General features: G+C 40.1%; 1 protein-coding gene across 2 annotated transcripts; it reads right to left on the reverse strand.

Moving 5' to 3' along the window:
• Window positions 1–229: 229 nt before the first annotated feature.
• Window positions 230–22408, reverse strand: eml1 (EMAP like 1). Of its 2 annotated transcripts, XM_055159832.1 has the most exons (25): window positions 22165–22408; window positions 22029–22083; window positions 19860–20468; window positions 12128–12310; window positions 11140–11275; window positions 9815–9937; window positions 9698–9726; window positions 9358–9384; window positions 7866–7995; window positions 6173–6322; window positions 5977–6046; window positions 5783–5890; window positions 4573–4668; window positions 4356–4490; window positions 4127–4226; window positions 3880–4031; window positions 3454–3579; window positions 3224–3355; window positions 2922–2989; window positions 2742–2830; window positions 2543–2640; window positions 2361–2448; window positions 2169–2264; window positions 1955–2085; window positions 230–1190 (listed from the first exon to the last, which is right to left on the reverse strand). In XM_055159832.1, exons 3-25 carry the CDS (start codon window positions 19924–19926, stop codon window positions 1065–1067), a joined length of 2460 nt encoding a protein of 819 aa, XP_055015807.1. In that variant the 5' UTR covers window positions 19927–20468; window positions 22029–22083; window positions 22165–22408; the 3' UTR covers window positions 230–1064. The 2 variants fall into 2 exon arrangements, with proteins under 2 accessions (XP_055015807.1, XP_020775261.1); XM_020919602.2 differs by lacking the exon at window positions 9358–9384 and having other exon boundaries at window positions 231–1190; window positions 22165–22406.
• Between the last annotated feature and the right edge of the window lie 2856 nt (window positions 22409–25264).

Below are 25264 nucleotides of genomic sequence, written 5' to 3' on the forward strand. Positions count from 1 at the left end.
CGCAGAGGAAGAACGGGAGGTGGGCTAGCACAATGCCGCCCCCAAGTGGACCAGAGGTTTCCTTGCTACTCAGAAAGCATTGATTTTTTTAATACTATAGCTAAATATCTATTTTTATTTTGGGGGATTTTACAGTTATTTCATCTTTTTATTTAGAAATGACAATGTTTGAAATGCAAGACTTTTTCTATAACCACGAGAACATAGCCCTGTCCCATTTGGAGAGGATCTTGATCTTGAGTTCATGAATTGTTGAATCTGACCATAGTTTTAAATTAAAGGATTACAAACACGTCTCACATACATATATTAATGTGCCCAAACCTATTTAATTGATCTTTGATTGATTAAAAAAATAAAATATGAAATGAATAAATCAAAATTGCCATTTTGTAGTAAAACAATAGATTGTATTGTGTAAAATGTTAGCAATTTTAAGTGACATATTTCATTGTAAACCTATTAATTTCATACAGTGGATAAATCCCTCCTGTAATATCTCTAGTACATTGGAACAGTATGTTTCTGCTCAAAGAATCAGTCACTCAAATTTATCAGTGTTCTTTCATGAAAACGAATTATATATCCATTTTAGATTTTAGAAATCTCCACATTAGTGTGGAAAAGACTGATCACACACATATTAACTGTTGCTCTTTCTTAGATGAGATGGGGAGTGCCACAGGCCTGCTCTCCTGTGTTTCAGTGCTTTCCTGAGTTAATAAATAAAAACACAAACGTATTAGAAAATTACATAAAAATATCTTATCATGCACAGTTTTTTTTTTCCAATACTTTGACTGTAAGTGGTTCTAAGAGGCCACAACAACCCTGCAAAATCTAACTCTTTGACATCTTTCTGGAGCCTTTGGTGATGGATATGAGCCATTGGATATGCGTAGTTTAGTCCACGTGAGTACAGGCTACAGTATCAGTCAGGGTTTAACCATAAAGTGAGATTAAATCAGCAAATGTACAGTTGTTTTTCAGCTCCCCATCTCCTCCTCTTCTGTGCCTCCTGGGTGCGATGAGCTCTTTGAGACTTGACTGGTTCAGCTGGTTTGTCAGACTATCCTCCACTGCATGATGCTCATGTCCTTGCCTCCAGTCGAAACCAAGCAACTATCATCCAACAGGAAGCTCACGTTGGTCACATGACTGCTATGGCTGCCATAAACATGACTGGGAGCCTGCAAGCACAAGACAGATGTTTACTTAAAATACACAGATATAGATAACAGAAGGCATGGCATTTTCATGTGGAGAGCAACTTTTCATTACATCATATATATAAATCTAGTTCTACAGTGGTGGCTCAGTTAGAAGAGTGTTCATCCCAGCTTCAACAGGTGCAAACTGTCATTGTGTCCTTGGGCAAGACACTAAACCTGCCTTCTTGCAATGTGACTATTTACCATTTATAATTATGCCTTTGTGTTGGGAGTTCAAATCCCTTTTCCAGAAATTAACTGAAAGTCCTCTCTAGGGTATCCCCAGGTTTGACTACCCCAAATTTAAGACTTTTTAAAGACCGTTTTAAGACCACTTAAATGAAAATTAAGACCAACATCACATCCATTATGCGAGCGAAAAACACCAGATCCATTTCTAATAATGACCAACCAACTACAGTACTATATCTAGAATCTAAGAGCCACTGTGGATTAAACCTACACTTCCCCATGATCTATTCCTTCACTGTACTGATTGTTTACTCATTGCTCCCAGTGCCAGAAACCAAAGTATTGTTTGCACATACTCCAAAGTAGTTTTTTTCCTCACTCCATTCAACATTGCACTGCAGCCTGGTTGAGTATACAAAAAATAGGCTAATGAAAGTTAAGACCTTTTTAAGATTTTTAAGACCCTACGGCTACCCTGCTTCCCCACTCTTCACTCCCTCTTTACTTCATTCCCATGTTGAGACATCAGATGTTTGCACTGTGAGCCTTACCCTAAACTGTGAGCAGGGGAAAGAGAAGAGGTGGACCTTTCCAAAATCATCTCCAGTCACCAGCAACCTCTTATCGCTGGACGTGCAAGCAGCGTTAATATCTGTGCCGTCTGAACCGTCTGGCCACACTCCTGAGAGAAGAGCCTCAGTTAAACTCCTGCATAAAAACTTATATTTATACAACTCTATTAGAAGTTAGTATTGGAACATTTACCAAACACATGGAAGCCCAGAGTACATGTGTGGCTGGCCCATTCTATGTCCCTGGTGGTCTCTACACTCACCACCTGCTTACACACAGAGGGGATCCCTGCCGAAATACACATTTATGTATTTATTTAATTACATATAGGACAATGGAATATAATTGTGGTATTAATATGACTGCAAAACATCTCATACTTACAATACAATATTTCATAGTCTCCTGAATTTGAGACCAAGTACTGGGAGTCCACAGACCAGTCCAAGTGGGTGATAAAACTAGAGTGACCCTGACAGGACAGAAACACAGTGTGGTAAACTTATGGTAAATACATGTAGGTTATGGAGGTAACAGTTGACGTCGTTAACAATTTTGAGGCTCACCGAACATTTGCCCACACGACTGTACTTGCGCCCCCTCTCCCCCACGGCATAGATGTAGATATAATTGTCATGTGAACCAATGGCCAAGAAGTTTCCGTCTATATAAAATAGGATAGAGATATGATATGAAGTCTTTTTTTTTAAATCTTTTTATAGTAATAGTATTTAAAGTTAATTTCCAGGAGCTGTTCTGTCATACCTGGTCCATATCGCATGGTGGAGAGCTGTTCGTTCCCGTCTGTGTGGACAGTAACTAAGTCTTTGGATTCAGTGTCCAGTACCAGCCACCTGCACAGCACCAACACAAATCAACTTTTATACAGGCAAAACTGTCATGCGGTTTTTGGGAAGATATTCTTGTCTGAAGTCCACACAATACCTGCCAGAGTGGGTTCCAATGGCAACCACATCTCCTGAGGGGTGGAATCCTGCTGACTGAGCTGTGTCCTAGTAACAAGCAAAGGCACATATTATTATAGAGTAAAACTTTTTGGTTATTGCAGCACACATTAAGTAATGCATCAATGCAGTAAAGAATGCTTTCCGCACTTAGAAAAAAATCTGAAAAGCTTAATAAAAGTGTAACTGATGAAAAATTATATATTGTATTTTCTTGAAATAAAAAAGTAGCGTCCTCATTGTCATGCCCTCGCCTGAGTCCAGGGGGCAGTAGTGACTCACCTCCAGACTCTTGGCCCAGATGAGTTGATGGGAGCTGGAGTCCCATAAACACACCTGTCTGTCGTATCCACAGGTGAGGAAGTGTGGTTTGGAGGGGTGAGCTGCCAGGCCCCACAGTTCATCCACGTGACCCTGCAAAACAAGCTGACTGTGAATTTCAATACAAAGTCTCTCTCCAACCACCACAAAACACATTCATACTGGACACAACAGCAGTATCACAAACCCACCTGAGTGATGGGCACAAACTCTCCATCCAGACTGCCCTGTAGGATCAAGTTCTTGGTGGTTCCAATGAGAACAGTGTCTCCTCGACCTTCAGCAATAGTCCGGATAGGGCCAAACGCCTCTGGAACCTGCAGTGCAACATTATTATTCACAGAGCACTATAGCACTATAGCACTGACATCAGCAAAAATGCTTTGGAAAAGCAAGATGTTGAAAATTAGCACTGAGTACACTACTTGAAACAATGCATTTGGTTCACCCAAAGTAACTGGTATGTCCATATAAAAAAAGTTAGTTAATTTCATCTTTCACTTAACATATTGACAGACTATAATGTCAGAAGAAGACATTAATTAATCTGTTTTAATCTGTAATGGCAACATCATTGCACTGTTATGAAACCATAATGATAAACCTATACTGCTCACCTCCACAGCTTGTATCTGTTGTAGACTACTGTCCCAGGACACCAGCCTGCGGTCCTTCCCTCCTGATACCAGTGTCCCATTGCGGAGCATGCACAGAGCAAAGATACTACCCTCATGTGCTCCGGGGATGACCTGGCTGATGCGGTTAGTGCCTATGGGCCACAGGGCAGAAAGGTTAAGACATCTCCTTCTCTCCTGGCATCTGCAGTTGTACCTAAAAGGTTGAACTGTCAGTGTGGTGTAGTACCTTTGCCCCAGACCAGGATGTTTCCTGTGGAGTCGCCTGTGATGGTGTCTCCATTCTCCGCAAATGTTACACACAGAATAAACTTAGGCTTCTCTTGTTTCTATAATGAGAAAAAAGTACCATAGGTCAACTTTTACTGTACAGACTTAAAGAAGAGATATGCTTTTGATTTAAGCAGTCTCATATCCTCCAAACAACAGCATGCATGCCTAAACTCTAGACATGTTACCTCAAACAGCCCCTGCTTCTTGACCAACATCCCCTTCTCCATGTTCCAAAAGTACAGATGGGACTTTCCACACGTCACCACCACATTACTGTCTGTGGGGTGGAAGTCTGCAGCAAACACGGACTCGTTGGAGCACTGAATCACAAACATAGGGGCCTTGATTAAATGACCACAACAAGAACTACAAGCTTGTATTTGTGCTGGCTCTGTGTCTTACCTTGACCTCCGCCAGTCGCCCCTCCCTCTGCCACTCCCACACTGAGAGCACATGGTCATTGGAGTCATCTACAGCACAGAGTGTGTTTCCTCCATTCTGCAACACAGAGCCGAGGAATATAATTGTAATACATTTTGTATTTTGTGGCTATATGCAAATAGAATGACAGTAATAAAAAAAATCGGAATAATTGCGACTATTTGGCTACTGAAATAATCGCGATCGTATTTTTATCATCGTAATCATGTATCGGGACTAAACAAACTGAGAAATATTCCAAAAGACATTTTATAACAAAGGCAGCAGCATTATTAAATATAAATGTCAATCAAAAAGGAAAAACAATTTCTGAATAACAGAGGCCTTCTGTCATGGTTCATGTTTGGTAGTGGTTGTTTTTGCTTACTTTGGTGTATCTTATTCCTTTAATGTTGTGTGCTCTCGGTCTTATTTTGACATTTGTCCTGTCTGCTTCTAGTTTTGAGTTTTACTTTCTGTATGGTGATTGTTTGCCCTACCCTAATGTGTTACACATTATTGGTCCATTGTCTTCATCAGTATCATGTCTGTTGTAGTTTCTATTTTGTATTTTTGTATTTGGTTTCTTCTGGTTTTTGGTTTTGTTACATTAAACAAGTGCAGTCCTGCATTTTGGGTCCTTTCCTGTTTCTTTGTGACACCTTCATTCACCATATTTTAACCTCCGTTTGGTTAAAAATGCATTTAAAAAAAAAAAGTATATTAAAAAGTTATTTCTACAATAGAAATAATTGTTTGACCTTTAGTCCTTAGTTGCAGCCCTAAGCACTACTCATATTCTTCCATTCATGTATTTCTCTTTGCAGTTCTACATAGTATAACAGTCCACTCCACACACAGCCAAATTCAGTAAGTAAGGATCATCAAGCTATATATAAAAGCAAAAATAAACCAAAGTAGGAAAAAAAACAAAAACTGAGGCACTCAAAAAGTACAAAATAATTAAAAGCCTTTAATACCACGTAACAGATAAAGTTAAAATCATGCCAATGGGTATTTGAGACTGGTCCCTACACTGAAGAGCACCAAAATGACAATTCAGCACATTTTTGTATATCCAACAGCACTCCTGCATCCCAAAGCTTTGCAAAAATAAACCATTTTGCATAATTTCATTCACATTTAATTCTTTCAAGACTCTTTAAAGTCAGAGTAAGGACTTTATTCTTACCGACTTGGAGAAAGCGAGGCAGACCAGGCCACGATCGAAGAAGCCTGCCCCTAAAACGTGGAGTGTGTTAAGGCTGACCGAGTCCCACACGCGGACATGGGGCAACTGCTGCACAGACACAAGAGAATGACTGGATCAGACAAGCTCATCAACATCTCCGGCCAAATGATGTGAGCAGGACAATACAAACTGACTTTTCCATCAGATGACGTCCCTGCCACCTGCCCTGTTGCTATGGTGATTTTGTCAGGATGGACGGCCAGGCTGAGGGCGAGAAGTGAAAACTGTTAACTTGGACAACAACAAAGCATAACATGTTTACTATTTGAGTACAAAGTATTACTATCTCTGAGCTTTTATTTGACCATTTCTGCATTTGAAAGTACATACCATTTGATATCATCTGTGTGGCCCGTGTAATGGCGCTGCAGCTGTTCATCCACGTTGTATAAAACCACCACAGAGGCCATGAAGTAAACTGTTTCACCTGTCGGCAGTAGGTACAGGTTGGAGCGGCAGTCCCGTCCCCGGTAACCATAGCTACACCCCAGAGGTCAAGGGTCAAACTAACTCACCAAATACAGACAACTGGACTGGCTAGAAAATGTATTCTTTCCACTTGGTAGGGTACTGAGGTAATTTGTCTCACAATATTGTTATTTTAAGTAAAATAATAAAGCTACAAGGGCTATTTTTAGTTAAATGAATGAAAAAAATCTAATATTGACTAAATGACAAAAATGATTAGTGTTGTAACCATACAATTTCCTTTGACTATGGTGCCTGTCAGTGGTGGAGTTAGGAATTTTGGAGCCCTAGGTGAACTTGAGTTTGGGGCCCCATAATGCAAAATTTTTTTCGGTTTTGTTTTGTTAATATTTTTATTGTCTGTTTTTCCCCATTGTTCCTCTATTTATTGGAATTGTCGTGGATTGGAAACGTGTCTTATTAGTTAGGTAGCCTACTAACTGGAACTGAGAGTAGTTTTATTTTTTTGCTGGTACAATTACATTTTTGTTTACATCCATTACATATGATTTATGCAATTATTAATGTAATTATTATTTTTCTTGTGATTATTGTTTAAAAGTAAACTACTCTCATTTAATGTAATATTGAGAGAAAATCAAATGAGGCCTTGGCCTTTAGTGGAACTGAGGACAACTGGTTGGGGGCCCCTCGCAGTTTGGGGGCCACAGGCAGCCACCTACTTTTGCCTAATAGTAGAGCCTCCTCTGGTGCCTGTAATGTCTACATTTCTCCACGATAATATAAAAAAGGCTGCATGTTTTTACTCAAATTAAAAAAGAAAACTAAAATCCGATAAAGATTATGTGCCACCCATAGCCTGTATACAGTTTATGGTGCCACCCCATCAGAAATCTATGATGATCAAAATACAGTTCAATACCACTACATCTGTCCTAAAACAAACCACATATTTTAATTGTCTCCATGGAGATGTTACTGCATTTTATAGCTGAAAAATACCTTAAAAACATGCATTTTCATTGTCAGTGTAGTCTCCTCTCCACACTTCTGACCTGCAACTTGGCCTTGTAGGATCACTTGTTTCTTTGGAAATGGTTTAATGCCGCACTGTAGAAAATTCCAGGCAAAGCAAAGACATCGCCATCGAAACAAGCAAGCTGGCCACCAGAAAAGTTATACACCTTTAACAGAGGCAGTGTGACTAAAGGATAGGGATGTAACAGTAATTGAAATATTGTGATATCGTATCGTCAAACGTGTCACAATGGTATCATGGGGTGTCACAATATATCGAGTCACAAGTTCCTCTGCTTAAATGTATCGTTTTACAGCTGCAATAGCTAAAAAACATCGGGAGCGACATATCCAATAATTCATTTCAGCGCAGACAACATGAAGAAATATTTTTTTAACTTGAATTCTTGGGATTATGGCAGTAATAATTCATACCAAAATCTTGTCAGGGTATTTTAAAAGTAAAAAAAAAAAACTTCCTTTCTACAATTATATCAGCCTCTCCAAAATATTGCAATAAATATCATATCATAAATATCATCAAATAATAAATCGTTACATCCCTAGTAAAGGATACACCCAGTGGAGTTTGAGGCGGTTGGGGGGCAGCTCTCCTCGAGCCTCCAGGCTGTAGCTGTCCACCTGATCTTTGGGCATGTGCATGGTGACAGGACGGCCCTTCAAAAACATTTTCACATACCCCTCCTCTAGAAGACAGCACAGAGAGAGTCAGGGCAGACAGAGAGCGAGGATCAGGGTGGGTTGATGTGAGTGAGATGAAGAATTAGACAAGATGCTTTTCGGACAGAATTTACAAACACAAACATATCAGCTTAGAAAACACTTTATTAATATTGTCAGACACTACAGCACAACACACATGCGAAAAGCAAAGTGAAGGAAAAATTCAAACTCCAAACAGAAAAAACTAATATATTCAACATTAACATTGACAAATAAACCGATTTTTAGCAACAGCAAGTCGATTATGCTAAAGTTTTAAAAGAACCCAATGAGAGAGCTTGCAATGTTCCCTAAACCAGAGGAAGTTTTGGGACCCTTTGTAACACTGCTGTGTCAGTTGCAGATCTGGGAGTACTGACTGGGAGATTTGAGAGGGTCGTAGTAGCTGGGGGTGTCCAAAGAGGAGAGGGCGTGTTTATGGGAGCATGGGGCCTAGACGAGATACAGGCTAAGCAGACCCTGGTCCAACTCTATAGATTGTAGTCTGTAGATATGCATTACATTTTGTGTCAGAAAAAAAAACTCAACTTGGTCCTGTTTACCACTATAGAGCTATCTTAACAATGAGAAATGCCGCAAGGTCACAGCTGACTCTACGATCAGGGATTTGGACTAAACCCAACAAATGTGCATGATCCAGGTGTGTTAGAAGAGACAGCCAATTCTTTGTTTAGTCAAACTGTCTTTGCTACAAATATAAAGGTCCTGTCCTCTACTACAATGATGTTTTTTCAGGCGTACTTGTTTGATATTATGCAGAGCAGCCCACTACCGTAAACCTTCATTGCACTTATTCTAATATAAGCACAGTTTGCTCCAACTGCAACTGTGTTTACACTCTCTTCTGCCATTTATACTCATAACTTACAGCATACACATTATTCTAAACATCTATGTATGTAAACCCAAACACCTAAATAATGCATACTAGTAGGATCTTTAAGTTCTACTGAAAAGTCTGGACTCATTTTAGTTAAGAGCTTTCACTACAGTGAGGAGGGCACAATGTGAGAAAGTTGGCTTATAGTGTGTAATGAAAAGTTCCTGCGAAGAGTGGGAGAGGAGAAGTCATGTGTGATTGAAGCTCCTGCAGTGGGGCCAGTGGCATGTTTGTACTGTTGCCGTGGTGATGCAGCCTTGTGCATTGACTGTGTTGTGTGTAAGTGAAACACTCATGAGTAGGGCACACACTTGAACCCCCCTTTTTTTGTCTGCACTGCTCTTTGATGGGAAAAGCAAATCTGCCCAGATACAGTATAAGGTAGAGGCCAGTGTCCAAAGAGCAGTACATGGAGGCATGAGGGCAGAACATCAGGGAGGCCTACCTTTGCAGTGGGTCACACGGCGCGTGCCTTCGTAAAGGTCAGAGAGAGACAGGTGAGGGCACTTCCTGTCTGTGCTAACACCACTTCCTGTTTGCTGTTGCTTCTGTTCTTAAAGGTGTGAACTGTCTAAACAAAGTGTGTCTGAGTGTGGAACTGTGCCAATCAAACTCATCATTAGAACCAACATGGGCACAAACAACTAACTCTTTAAAAAATGAATGATATGGAGTATGTGACAGACAGAGGTAATGGATAGACCACATATCATGTATCATGAAATTAAACTACAAAAAGGCTAATAGTATCCTTGTCTTTCTGTAGGTGGCTGTCAGTGTCTTACCTGGGTTGAAGACTGGCTCCTTTTGTTTGCTGTAAGAGAAGCACAGAGGTCACTGTATGGTCACTCTATGGTCAGTCTGAGGTCAGCGTCTCTTCGCTGTTGTCAGGACAGTGTTACCTGTCGCTCCTCTTGCCACTGGAGTTGCTGCCTGTGGATCCAGCACGCGCACGCTTGGTCTCTGCAGAATCTTTCCGGGACAGAGAGCTCACATGTTCATTGGAGTTGGCTCTTCTCACAGTGCTGCCGGAAGACACCGCATAATAAAGATGGAAAGTTTTTAGATAAAAAAATGGTATTCCTCAAATTAAATTAAATGTATTAGTTAAGTTATTAATTACTATGTATTGTATGTTTTGTCAGTTTTTGAGAGTTGACATCACTCCTTATTACAGAGCAGGTAAGTCCAAACTATGTAATGTAAAACAACCCAGTGTAATTTAGTAAGTGCCCTCCATACCATATGTCTCTGTGTCTGAGTGATTAATATATAATAATAATTTTAGACATGTGGCTTGACTTTAAAGAGAAGCTGATGGCTAAATCATTGAGCAGCATGACAGAAATATTGAAAAACTGAAATAAAACAATAAAATCATTGATCATTGTTTTACAAGTGGATTTGGTATATGACATACTAAATTTAAGATAATTTAATGGCAAGTTATTTTGGCATTAAATTACATTATTAAAACCTGCAGATATAATGTAATTTCTTTGCAGCATTCTTTCTGAGCTGAGCAGATGTGCTGTCAGCTGACACTGACAATGAAAAGGCCTCATCAGCAGTCCTCTCTGCTGTAATCCAGAGCCTTTCACACAACCAGCCTGTGCACCGCATGTCCACAACCCGGGTGTACTTCCACACAGGACCTGTTGGTGCCCATGAAGGTGGGAATGTCAATGATAATCAAAACTAGGCAAGATAAATCTCCAATTGCAGGTTGCAGTTGAATAAGGTAATTTTATTTCAGTGTAGTTATTTTATTTTTACAATGACAAATTATTGAAGCATATATTGAGAGTGGATGAATTAGGAGCCAAAAAAACAACAAAAAAACACACACATCATGAACTCATAGTTATGCTTATCCATGTTGATTAAAATCAAAAGCAGTTGCTGTTAGTGAGCTCACCTGAGAGACAGACCAAGAACTCTAGAGTGATACAGAGAGGACAGGCTGGACACACTGACAGACACAACAGTAAGTGGACACACTGCGTTGGCATCTCAACATTAAATCTTATTCAAAGGAATTCCAACAATAATTTACAAATGAAAAACTCTATGTGTTTTGTGGTATTAATGCTAGCAGCTCAAACAGATGTGGGCCTGTAAGGCCTTCTACACGATGAAGACAATAAAGGATGATGTAACAAGACAAAACAAGCTAACTAACACATTGAAGAGATAAGAGTCTCTCAGAGGTCCTTGTGCTCCTCACCTCTTATTGACTGCAGTACTTGTGTCCTTCCTGGTCCCAGATCCAGATGGGGAGGGTAATCCACTGCCTTTCTTTGGTAGGACCGTCCCATTATTGACCATGGGCCTCACTGGAAGAGTGGCAATCATTGGTCGAGCTGGGAACAGAAGACACATAGTAGTTTTAGGGGTATATAAATGTGGTAGAACAGTTAGTGGTCTTGCCCCACAAGATAAAGGCAGTGAGATTAACTTCATCCACCATCCAAAGACATGCATGTGTTATGAAAACTGCTTTATTGAAAAGAATGTGACATTTAATGGTTTGTGTATATTATTTGTGCCAGTTATGTGACCCTGTTATGACCCATTGGCTCGACACAGACCCTTGTGTGACCCTTACCAGGACTCAAGACTCAAAAAGATGAATGGATGAAAGTACAGATAGCAAATACAACATACTCTCTAGTCAAACTTTTCACCTCATCAAATAATAGAGGATATGCAGTCCAACTCAAAATATTATTTTTGGCAAAACAGAAATATCTTAGTTGGAGTAGTATAGTATTTTAGACTTGTTATAAAAGTAGTGTTTTAAACACACAAACAATTAATTCTAACCAGAGTGTAAATATGTACATGACGGCCATGAAGCTATGGAAGCAGCCACTTTTCATGTTGTTTTTCCTCAGTAAAAGCACACAGAAACAGAAACACCAGATAATGGACAGGTCTCCCATCTCAGAGACATGAATGGTCCGAGGGCACATGTTTGCAGCATGAGGGCCATGCGTGACACAGTATGTGCATGTTAACATGACAGTGCTTTGATCGGCAGTCGTCCTACCTGTCCTACCCACACTGCTGTCTGCGGAGGGGGACTTTCTCATCCCTGCAGCCTCTGAACACGTGATGCATTTACAGCACAATCAAAGGTGAAGAGACAACAGTAAGAAAGGAGAGAGTTCTCATAAGGAGGGAGGTAGTGTGTTTGGGGCCCTGGATGTTACCTTTGGTGGGGCCCCGGCGTGGCCCTAAGGCCTGCTGCTCCTCGGACATGTTGAGTCTGCGGACCACATCTGCCAGAGCAGACTTGAGCAGCTGGATCTCATCCTCCTGCATCTGCACCCTCTGCTCCAGCGAGGCGATGCGGTCTGTCACCTCCATACTGCTGCAGGCTGACGCACTGTCATCTGCACACACGACACAGGACACATCACATACACAAATATATACAAACATTTTATATTTTTGATCATTTTCCACAAGGTTTAATCACAATTTATATTTTAAATGAACTCACTAAAGCACAAACATGGAGATACCAAATAGACAGGATTGCAGGCCTGTACAACTTGTCAAATTTTAATCAAGATCGACATTCTGTCATTTCTAAATGTCAAAGACATGCTTGGGTCCTTCTAGTCAACAGTCTTGAGTCTATATCATGAATAAGCATGTGGTTTGGAGCTCAGAAATTGTTGATGTCTAAGTTTAAAAATGTTTATGGTCACGAAAGGAATAATGAAACTAATTTCTATGTTTCTAACAACAAAAAACAATATTTAATCATCTCCCTCAGCCTTACAGGGCTGGTATTAACCTCAATACTACACAGTTCTCACCCTGGTATTCCAGAGGCGAATTAGTGCGGTTTAGTCCAATCTAAGAAAGAAACATTATCATCATAGCTCACCTGATGAGACAGGAGTGAGACAGAGCCTGCTCATGTCCATTTCCACATAAAGCTTTTATTATCCCAGGATCATCTGTTGTAGGTCTGCTCCAGCACAAAGAGGGCACAATACTATCAGCTGCTCAGCACAAAGAGCACTGTCACAGCCTCTCTTTAGCGCCTACAACAACAACCACGCCCCCAGCACAGTAATCGAGTACTCAAACAGACAATCATTTATAAATCTAAAATTATAAGTAATATTATATCTATATTGCATGCAAGAGTACAGCCAGAGAATGCATTTTCATCTGCTCCAGTCTCTTGTCTCCAATCGATACAGCATAATAATAGCATACTTCCATTAGCCTTCTGACGCAGTGTGGCTCCATCTGTCCATCAAAACTCCACAAGTTTAAAGTTTAATGAGGTTTCTATTTGGGCAGCACTCTCACTTCATCATTTGTCATGCATTACTCATCAAGAGACAGCAGAGGTTGTAGGGCTATAGAGCAAAAACAAAACTTTGTCGCAATGATCAATCTCCATTTTCAATTCAATTTAACTTTTTCATTTCAAAAACAAAATAAAAGTAATTTTCAGTTTAGATTTCATGCACCTAATGTAACACAAAAATAGCCCAAAGTCCAAACTCTGCTCCAAACCATATGCTTAAAGGTACACTGTGTAACTTTTCTGATAGAGGGCCCGCCAGTCTCCATGGAGATGTTATTGCTTTACCTCCAATATTCCAAAGTGCTATTAAACTTTTCAGTCTCCATAAAAACAAGCAGGAGATGCCACCAGGCCAATTTACAGGTGAGATCTGTGCAGAGGTGACACCACTCAAAAGCATGTTTTTAAAGGTATTTTTGAGCAATAAAAACGTAAATAATTGAATGAATGCATCTTGTATACGTTTAATATCATATTGTGGAATATTACAGGGAAAGCAATAGCATCTCCATGGTAGCAGACACCCATCCTGAAAAGTTATGCATCGTATCTTTAAGACTGGCTGTGAACCTCTCAATTAAAATAACCCAATCATTGACAATTAAACATGTAATCTCGATTAACATTTGACTAATTGCCCTGTCCTAATTATATCTAAGCAGAATCTATTTGTATGTATTTTCATTGAAAGAACAGGCACTATATATGTGTGTGTGTGTGTTTTTGTGTGTGTGTTTCCTCTAACCCAAAACTCCAAAGTGAGTTCATCTCAGTGGGGAACAGAGGAAAAGCGCCAGAGGAACAACCTGTCACAACATTCAAAGTGTTTTTGTGAGGCAAAGCGCAGCAGAGAAGGCCCACCCGTGTCTGTATTTTAGATCACTGCCAAGATTACTTTACTTTACTTTACATGTAGACAACTTAGTCATTTCGTTTTATTTTAGTATTAATCCTCTTTAGATGAAATGTAATAACTGTGGACATCCTCATTGTAATGTTTCCAATGAACCACGCCCCTCTTATGATGCTACAGCAGTCAGCTCACTTTCCATTAGCACTCCAAAACCACAAGAGTAGAAGAGTGACCACAACACAAGTCCTCATTTTAGTTGTTTACATAAAATAAAATCCTAAACATACACACAAAATACACAAATGTTGGTTCATGTCATTCACAGTGAAGTCTTTTACCATGTAATATTAATCCAACTACAACTACAGGTGAGCACATTATCCAAATATCAACATCATGAAGGTTTCTTTTAGACATGTGCAATTTGAATATCAAGTATATTGTCTGTAATAAAAAATGGCAATAAAAAAATTATAAAAAGGCAAAAAGGTATGTTGTAAACTTCCAAGACAACATGTAATAATGTATTATGTAATATTTCTACAGTTCTGTGGGGGACTTATATACAGTATATATATTATATATTATATATTTATTTTGATATTTGAATCTCAACTACCAGTAAGATGAACAACCCTAACAACAACACAAAGCATATATGTTCCACTTGAACCTAAAATGTCTAGTATACTTCAGCTGGGATACTCTTAAATTTGTTGTGCTGCAGTGATGTAACCTGGTGAATTGACTGTAGTGTTGAGTCTAAGCCTTTGTTGTATTGTATTTTAAAGTTAAAAATGAAATTATACTTTAATTTAAAAAAACAAATTGACTTTGCTTGCCACAAACATCCCAATTAATCAGCCCTAGAGAATGCTGTGATGCCATCTGAATTCCTGCAATAAGAATAAATCCTTCTTGCCCTCAGCCCTCACAGTGGCCCAGTGTTCCCTGAAACAGAAGAACAGAGGAGCGGGAGCAGAGGGAGCAGAGGGACAGAGGGACAGAGGGACCAGCGGGATGAGGACTCAGAGGAAAACCCACTGTTCACTGTGTGTTGTTATGAAGACTTGTTTCCGTTTGGAAAGAATGAGCTGAGTATAGGACAGACACACAGATCTCTGGAGGAAACGTCAAAAAGGGCCTGTCACCATAAAACAAGTGCGATATATTGTTACAGAACCAACAATAACTAAACAGCAGAAAGACACACTTTAACATAGTCATAGAAATTACTTATTCAACCTTTTACCTTTTACATTACACTACAAATAGCAAAACTTCACCCACTATTTCAAAGAAAGGGTGCAATAAATATTGAAAATATATTGTTCCATTAATCATTTATTGAAAAAGTCTGTATAGTATTTATCATGACAGGCCTACTTCATACAGATAGGCTACTTATCATTGTTGCTGTTGTCATTGTTATATTGTTTAATTCAAATAAACATGTTTTTGTTTATATTTGATCGGACAAGAGGCATACAGCATGTTGTGAAACTGATACAGATTTTTATCTAGTACACACAAGAATACTTAGTTTTACTTTAATTAATGAGACCCTTTACCAGAAATATTCTCAGTATTCAATACAGCAAAATGTGTACTTTCCCACTTGACACAAACCCCTTTAAGATAAACTGAGACAAAGCAGAGATCAATAGTGACAATAATGACAGGGTGACATGGCCCTCTGACCCTGACAGAAACAGGACCCTCGCCTCTGCAGCTGGGGCCATGATGGATCTATTTTTAATGTGCTTCTAGTGGGATTCTCCTCTCTCCATCTGTGTCCTACACACACTCGGGTTTACACACGTTCTGTCACAGGGCTTTCCCATCTGCAGCAGCAGCCATTCATAATGCTCTGAGTGGACTTCTCTCCAGGCCAGGACCAGGTTAATGTGAGGAACACCACAATTAAAGAGAGGACTCAAGAGGCAGAGGTGAGGAGAGGCACGGCACAGACCCTCATTAGCATAAACATATGGAGCAACTCTGAATAAGATTAAATATGTAGGCTATTAGAACTGTGTTCTTGATATACATAATGACCCCAGAAAGTGCATGTGCGAGCATTCATCTGAACTGTTAACTACTGGGCAAAATGTCTATCCCAAACTTACACATACATTTGGAAAATTATCTTGTAAAATGTTTCTTTCCTTGTGTTTACATTTATCTTGGACAAAAACAGTGCTTAATTCTAGTGAGTTACTTTTTGAGAAGCTATAGTTCAAAAAGCTGCACTACACTGAGCAATATGACGTGGCCAAAATTGTGAATCGCAAAGTCAGAATCTCATCTTGTCTTGTTCTTGTGGACCAAATCTCATCTGGTCGGCATGTATTATACTTGTGATTTTTAGATCAAATTAAGTCCATGTTGTACGTTTTAAACATGCATAGAAGCTTTGACACTTGAGAGAAGACAGAAATATAAAATGTTTGACTAACACAAGAATTATATGCATTTCAGAACATTTTTTATTGAGGTCTAAAAATACTGGTACTGGGTTTTATGTAATGAGGCCCTATGGAGACAATACCACAACTGAATATTTGCAGCAATTGCAATTAACAAATTGCAATCATTCAAAGTATTATTTCTTAGACTTAGACTTAGATAGACTTTATTGATCCACAAGAGAAATTACTTGGACACAGTAGCTCACACATCACATTATATTACAGTAATACAGAGTAAAAAATATTAAAAATGGTAAGTAAGTAGCAAAATGTTCTGTTTTCTTGTCAGTGATTGCGTCCCAATAAACCTCATTTTAAAACCATCACAATGTTAAATTAAGGAGATTCAATGGCTAAAAATAACACCCCACCCCCAAAAAAGACATCACTGGGAATAGACCAGAGAGTGGCACATCCTGCTCCAGAGGGGATCTTTGTGTGGGGTCATCCCAGGATATTTTTACTTCTGTTTAAGGACTCTAGTGACTGTGGGTCCTTCTCTGGCCTTGACCCTGAAGCCCTTCCCTTCCACATACAGATATACATGGAGGCTGCTACTACACATATTTAGTGTGCTATTTAACATGGCTGAGTGTCTTAGTGGGTCAGGCGGGCTGGGGGAAGTGTGCCTGAAGAAGAGCCCCTCCCACACTGCAGAAGATCAGTGCTCTGCTCACTGTCTCAACACTTCTGCAGACAGGCCTATTCTTTTATAGCCTTAGAGATTGACAAAGAGAACAGTCAAATGCATTCCATCTCTCAGTCAAATCCTTTGATTAAACAAGTTTGACAAGTATTTCAGAGTTGCGAGTATTTGAAACTGTAACAAAGACGAGCTGAAATAAGACTATCTGAACACTAAACATCTAGGAATGTGTCATTAAACATCTAGGAGGGGGTGATACTCACAAAATAAATAGATTTTTGAAGGCAATATTCTAAAAATGATATTATGTAAATCCAAATGAAGTGTGTTCAAATGTGTCTTTAAATGTTTATAAGGTTTAAGTGTGTGAAAGGACTGTATAATTAACCAAAAAGTGCCAAAATATCATTGGATACTGCTGCATCTTCATCTAAATCATTAACAACATATTTGATATTCAGAATTTGCATATCTTCACAACAACATTTGCGATATTAACTATGCATAAATAATACAGATTCTTTATGTATGTCTTTGCTCCATTCAAAAAAAAAAAAAGAGTTAAAGATCAGCTGGGTCAACTATAGGACAAATAGACTAGGAAACAAATTCATTATACTGTGTTTTTTCTGATCTGAAATAGACACATAGGGGGCTTCTTTCTGCTCTGTGAGACTGCAGAGCACACAGGAGTCTGCAGATGATGTGACCTACATCTGTGTGGTATAGACTCCATAGAGGCAGAATCCAGCCTGCTCTGCTCCACTGCTTCCTGTCCTCTGCTCCTGCAAAACCTTCTCCTGTAAGAATTCAATATCTGCTATGTGATTAATTGCAAAGACCTATAAGAAAAATATGTGGAGCAGAATCCCCCCCTCCTCTGAGCTTTCTCTCTTTTTGTTTAAAAGCGAGGGGGGTATCTCAGCTCAAGAAACAAGGTGGGTTGACAGATTGTTAAACTGTAGGCTTTCTCATCCTTTCCTGGCTGCAGTGTAGAAACGTGAGCGTGCCTTACCCCTAATCCTTCAACACGTGCCAACATCGCTTTGAGCCTGAGATAGACAAAGACATATAGCCTAAGTAGAAGGGGGCAAACTTAAAAGTCCATATAAACCTAATACAGACAGGCTAACCACTCTGTTACTGTAACACAGAGACAACAAGGACACTCCAGGGAGCAAAGGGCTAAAGGTACGCCTTATTTGGTGAGGTCATGGTATTTGTTAAATAAATGTGATTAGCAGGATCTGTGAGTGGGATAACTGAATGAGGAGACCATCTCACTCAAAATGAGATTCACTGAGGACAGAGGCCTCACTTCCTTCTGCTGCGCTGGCTCTGCAGCACCAGGGCTGAGACGATGCAAATACAATAGATTCTCACATAATTATATGAGGTCTAAAGGGGTGGTGGTTGAGTACTATTAAATTAACATCTGAAACCACATGTCTGCCGATATAACTACTGCCTGTGCTGAGCTCAGTCACTAGGTGCTGTGTTACACCTGCACCTGCTCTGGATGTGACACAGTTTTCTCAACAAGAGTGTGATGTAACACAGCCAGTTTTTCCAGTCCAGACTGGCTATGGCTCTGTGACGTCAGATATAAACACTAGGAAGGTGAAGTTTGCATTTGCATGATGCTAAGGTCAGCACATTATCAAATAATGGAAGACTGTGTAACAGTGGGTTCGAAAAGTAAACTGGTTCCATCCACAACATATGTTTGGCTGGTTGCGACAGAAGGACATCCAGTAGAAATCTGTCAAATCACTGAGCGACTGTCCCCAAATGAATAGGGGATATGTTTTATTTATGCATGTTCATAACACATTTGCTTTAGCGAATGCTCTAGTAACAGTCTTGTGTGTGGCTTAACCAGCTCCTGGTTACACAGTTAAGTGGATATTATTGATTTCTTCATTAGCCACAAAACACAAGCCCTCAGAGCCCAGCCCAAAGAAACCCCAGTTCTCATTGGCAGGAGTTCAGGAGGCAGTGACAGAGCACAACGCGGCCTCAGACAGGTTTTGTGGAGGATAATCCCCTTTGTGTGGGGGTGTGCCACAGTACTGTCCCATAAACAACCAGAACAGAGGGAGTGTGATGGAAACATGAAGAGCACGAAGGACATTCAGAGGAGAGGACACAGAGCAGGCCCTGCAGTCAGGTCAGCCTGTGCCCAGCGTCATGCCAGCAGCCCTGGTACAGCAGCAGCACAGGTCTGTTCAGTTCAACATCTTATCACCCATTTAAGAGGGCACAGCCCCTTTAAGAGCCCACAGCCCCTTTAAGAAGGCTAACACCCAAATCCTGAGTCCACAGCAACCAGCCCAAGAGTTCCCCCAGAGGAGTTCTCCTGACAACAACATTCAAGTGTTGTGATCATGAAAGAATGTGCCTGTGTGGCATTTATTTTATTTCCTTTTCTTTGTGGATCATTTGCTACTTTGTAATTATTTAGGGCTTAGCCTATACTTTCTAGCCAAGTAGCCTAGTATTTCTGGAAGGTCAATAGGCAATAGCCTATAGGCATAATCATAATTTAGCCTATCCATGCCATATATTACGTTCTTTTGCCTCTGCAAAAGGAAAAGAGGCTGCATCGTGTTGTGCGGGTCAGAGAGGATCAGTGCGTTACCGTTACAGAACTGGAGCAGGGATGAGGTGTCGTAGAGGCTACTGTAGCTGGAGAAGCCGTCTTCCATGCTGCTGCCTCCGGTCCACGCTTCTACGCGCTCCCCGGATCCGCTGGTTCCTCCGGTGTCCGCGCGCTCGGTTCCGTTTGTTTACGGCTCACGCGACGCTGACTCCATTCAGTTCGCGCGGGTCAGGCTCCTGGCTCAGTCACCATGGCAACCTATTCACTGCCATTATGTCAAGTGAACTCCAACCTCTCCGCTCCCTTTCGGATTTAGAGAATATGCAGCGAAAAGGAGACCTAGTGGGACTCCTGAGTTTTCTCTCCCCCGGTGTCCTTTAGTCTCCTTTGGCCTGGAGACAGCTGCGGGTCGGTGATTGAGCTTCGGTAAAAAAGAGCACCCTTAAAGCGACATGTCTAAGCGGCTGTCATAAAGGGAGGGCTGCTCTTCACGGCTGTGTTTACATGCGCGTACAAGGGTGGATGATGTGCGCAGATAAAGCCGGGGCTGCCCTGCCTCTGCCCTGTCACAGACTCAACGCGGGGCGGGGCTTCTGGTGCAGACCCCACCCCTCCGCTGAAGGAGGATGTGTTTTACCAAAATCTACCCTAAAAAAAGAAAGGTCCAGATCAATCTATCAATGCGTATCAATGTGTAGTGCTAAAATTAGATCACAACACAATCCAAAAAGTCCATATTAATAAATAAATAAAAGCACAGACAACAAAAGTACAGAATACACATATTTTCCAGACCCCAAGTCAGAGCAACTGAACTTTCTCATGGTGCTACAGTGGGGGTCTTATCTGTACCAGACAGACGCCCCAGGACCTGAGGGGTAAAGGAAGGGAGGAGGACACACGCAATGAGGGTAATACTGAGACTCAGGAGTAAAAACTGGTAGGGGGGACATGTTGAGATGGGGAGAGGGCACAGGTGGGTGGCACATGAGAACATGATAGAGGGAAGAGGGGCACGGAGGCAAGAGGACAGAGGTTGTTGAGCAGGAACTAATAAGACTGATAGGAACGAGACAGTTGCAGTGTGAAGGGTGAATGCAGGTTTCACCAGATGAAGTGCTCAAGGACACAATGACACACACTTTGGCCAGTAGCAAGGATTGAACCACCAACTGTAAGTTTGTGGGTCTATGGTCTATACCAACTGAAGAGCAGAGAATGAGCAGCTTTGTGGTGTAAAAGTACACTGTCTACACTTCCACAGAGCAGGCGTTGTTTTGTTAAATCACAAGATTGTGGCCCCAAGGCTGTTAACCTTTAACCTTTTCAATCACATTTTCAAAAGTGCCTATAATAGTGAAGTGTAATGAAATACTTGCAAAGAGTTGTTTTGACTCAGAAACTCACAAAAACGGCACAGCTCCTGTAAACATCATCTGTGTGATCATGAATGCATTGTTTTGTCTGAAGATCTGCAGATTATTGTTAATCTCATTCTGGGACAGATTTGGAGTAGATTAGGGGCTTGCATTTTTTGGGAGTATTTATGTGAGAGGAGAGTGAGAACAAGCAGATTTAAACACAGACAGGAGTCTATTGAATAAGGAGGAGAAAGGCAGAATGGCCACAAGGAACAAGTGTCAAATATGGAAAGTAAAAAAGGCTTCAAAGATTTGATCTTGAAAAAATTATAAAATTAATTGATTCATTTTTCCCCCCAGTTTTACAGTCCATGTTTTATTTTGATTCTGTATTAATATTGGTCTATATATATATATATATATATATATATATATATATATATATATATATATATATATATATGATAATTATAACATGTTGTTTACAGAGGAAATAATGTAACTTAAATAATGCATTCTTTTTTTTTTTCTTTTTTTTTAACAACCACCATCTAAAAACAGGTCAATCCTTGGCTCCATCTGGGCAATAATCCTGTGCTCATAGACTCAGACTAGAGGGGGCATGGGGTTGTTGCACCAAGGATAGACTTTCCTGGACAGGCTGTATATTATGGAGGAGGGAGCATACAGAAAATGGTTTTGTTTGAGTAAAGACATGCCCTGCTAATCAATTACTTGACTAAAAAGGGGGCGTGTCAAAAGATCTCAAAACTATGCAACAACTATTTATACTGGTATAAAGGTAGCTGTGTATTTATATGTACAAAGGCCAATTCAATTCACTCACAAAGATTCAACGGACACACTCTACTCCTCCTTTCCGCTGTTGCTCCAAATAGATTCTTAAAATAAAAACAAAACAATTAGTCAACTGTCAACTAAGAAGAATAAAACAAGTAATGGCCCACAAGCAAGACACTTACATTATATTCAAATAAAGCAGTTTAGTTTGGAGTGGAGTTTGACATGTTCTCCTGATGAATCATGAGGAGGAAGTGTGACCCAGTTCTGCTCCAGGACAGCCCACTCTGTTAACATGGTCCCAATGTGCAGGCAAGGAAAGATGATCAGAGCTTGATTCAGCCCCCCTCTGATCTCTCCACTGGATATGTAATAGTATTGTTTGACTAGAGCTGCACAAGAGACTGCTATCAAATCACAATCAAATCAAATTGTGTAAGCTGTTATTTTTTTTTCTAATAATGTCTTGTTTTCTTGGGAAACACTAGAACTGAAGAGGTGTCTTGTACTACACCTAAGAAATCAGAGAATCATAAGAAATCAGAGAAACACTGAGTTAAGCAGCTCATATTTCACTCATCTATTAAACTTTTTGGTTGGGGGTCCGTCACCTGCTTGTTTCTATGAATATGTTATTGTAGTCAGGCTGGCGCCACCTAGTGCCTCTGCTCAATTTCATTTCTCTCCAGTGATTAGGTCAGGAATAATACAATAGACGGTTCGCAAAAACCACGGAAGTGCAAGTTCGGGCACCAGCCAATCAGCGAAGAGCCATATATTCAGTGTTCAGTGTCAACAATTCCCGAGATTGAGGATTTAAAGCCAGAATATAGAAAATGTTTGGTGAGTTTTATCAAGGGGAAAGATGTTATTGGCCTTCTTTCTATGGGATTTGGGAAAAGCTTAATATACCAGTTAGTATTACATATGTGACTACCAAATAGCAGCGACTGCTTCAATGATAAAAAGTACCACCTACCGTCAAGCGAACGAATTCTAACACTGTGAGGTCAGATGGTTTGTACGAAGTGAAACGAAGTAAAACCGGCTGATGAATCAGGCTAATGTTATTGCCCTTCTAGAAATGTTCTACAGGATGGCATTAAACAGCTCTACTTTACTTTATTCAGTGACAAGTGGTTTTATAGCTCAAAAACACAAAGAAAAACAGGCACTCTGACTGGGAGCGGGGTTGCCTCTCCACTAGGGGTGTAACGATATCAAAGTCTCACAATACAATATCGTAATGGTATGAACCTCATGGTACGATATTTATTGCGATATCATGGGAATGCTCATGATATCGTGGGAATGCTCATGATATGGTGGGGAGGCTCACAATTAGGGATGTAACAATATCCAAATCTCTCTGTACGATATTTTCACGATATACATCTCACAGTGCGATATTTATTGCAATATTTTGTGGAGGCTGCGAGCAAGACTGTTAATATGCTGATTTTTCCTCTTAAAATGCCTTGACAAGACTTAATCTAAAGAACTAAGACTTAAAAGCGCTTAGAACTGTTATTTCTTCTTGTAGTCTACACTGAAATGGAGCAAAGGATCATGGTCTATATAGATCCCTCTGTCTTTTTTTAGCTATTACTGCACCATAACTCTTAATTTAAGCAAAGAAACTTGTAATTTGATATATTATGAGAACTTTGACGATACGATATCACAATATTTCAGTTATTGTTACATCCCTACTCTCCACAGATTCGAGCTGTAACTTGACCTAGTTTCGTCTCCATAAAGATAGAAAGCTTTAATGCCATACTGTGAAACATTCCAAACAAAGCAATAACATCTCTATGGAGAAATACAATTGATGCACCCTACATGAGAAAAGTTAAGCAGTGCACCTTTCCTGCTCCCATGTTTGACAACTGCACTGTAAACTAAGAATAAACTTGAAAACAGCCTTTTTTTTTTTTTTTTTTTTTTTTTGCCAAATTCATGGTTTCATTCCTGTTACAATAAAAAACTGGCATCTTCCTTTTCTACACTCAGAGATGTGTTGTAATGTGGAAGTGAAAACCGAATGTTTCCTTTTTTCCTAATGTAAAATCAGTGAATATAAAATGAATCCCCAATCACCACATTTGTTTAGAGAAATAGCAGCTGCAGAAAAGCCTGAGATGACGTTATGATTCCAAAAAGTGGGTCACACAGTCACATACGCCCCCGCCTCCTCAGCTTCAACCAAGAATTCCACACTCAAGAAAAGGAATAGGACTGTAAGGATTTGGTTTGGTACAGATGTGCTGCAATGTTCACGTGAAAAGAGGAGAGAAAAGAGAAGAGGAGACAGGGAAGTAAAGGAAGAGAGGAGACATTGAGAGAGGAGAGAAGGCTAGTGTCAAAGTGTTAATAAATATGTATTGACGATGGATTACTTGAGATGAGATCTAGCTGTAGTCTCCATCTGAAAAAGAACAGAATTTTTCATATTTTTGTTTTGGTATCTTGTCCACAGTGAGACAGTTCTTCATGGTATTAGTAGTAAACTTCATGCAGACACACCCTGATCACTCTGTATCCTCTGCTGCTCTGCGTCACTCACATAAGCTGCACCTCACAATCAATAACAGCCCAAAATAAACTCGGTGTCAACTGCTGATACACTTAAAAGCTTGGTTCATCAATCACTCTTTGTGCTCTGGCCTCTTACTCATTCTCGCCCTGCAGTCCGCCATTGTTTTCCTTTATAAGAAGCTTCTGATGTGGCTGCTATGACTTGCCGGGTCCTCATGTCTAAGGTGCTTTATGCAATAACACTGCCACCTACGGGAACAAGAGTGGAAATACAACACATATCAGACAATAATTAAACAGTAGTAACAGCTATGAGATATTTCGAAGTTTTAGTCCACATTGAGAATTCTTTTTACTTGTCAAGAGGTTTGGCTTTTTAATGGAGAGGTTTAAGCCAATCTTACCTGACCAGCCAGTCCCTTTCTACATTCTGTTTGAATCCAGCATGAAAAACCTCTGTCCTATGAGCTTGAGGCAGTCCAAGCACAGCTGCTAATTTGTATCACGTGTCTCTGAGATGCAGAAGACATCTCCTCCCGAAAATTCTCATACAGCCTAATTCAGAACAAAATATATAACTTCTTTCACCTGAGAAAAATAAACAGTTTTGTGCTTCGATTTCTGATTCTACAGAAATCTGTGGTGTTTCTCAGTCCTCTGTGTTCATTGGTTCATCTGCCCGTCAAACATGCCCATCTGAAACTGGGGGAGACAGGATACAGGTCCAGACTCACTCGGCTT

The sequence above is a fragment of the Boleophthalmus pectinirostris genome, unplaced genomic scaffold (genome assembly GCF_026225935.1).
Source record: "Boleophthalmus pectinirostris isolate CB_2022bp ecotype Guang Dong unplaced genomic scaffold, ASM2622593v1 HiC_scaffold_10, whole genome shotgun sequence".
Taxonomy (NCBI): domain Eukaryota; kingdom Metazoa; phylum Chordata; class Actinopteri; order Gobiiformes; family Gobiidae; genus Boleophthalmus; species Boleophthalmus pectinirostris.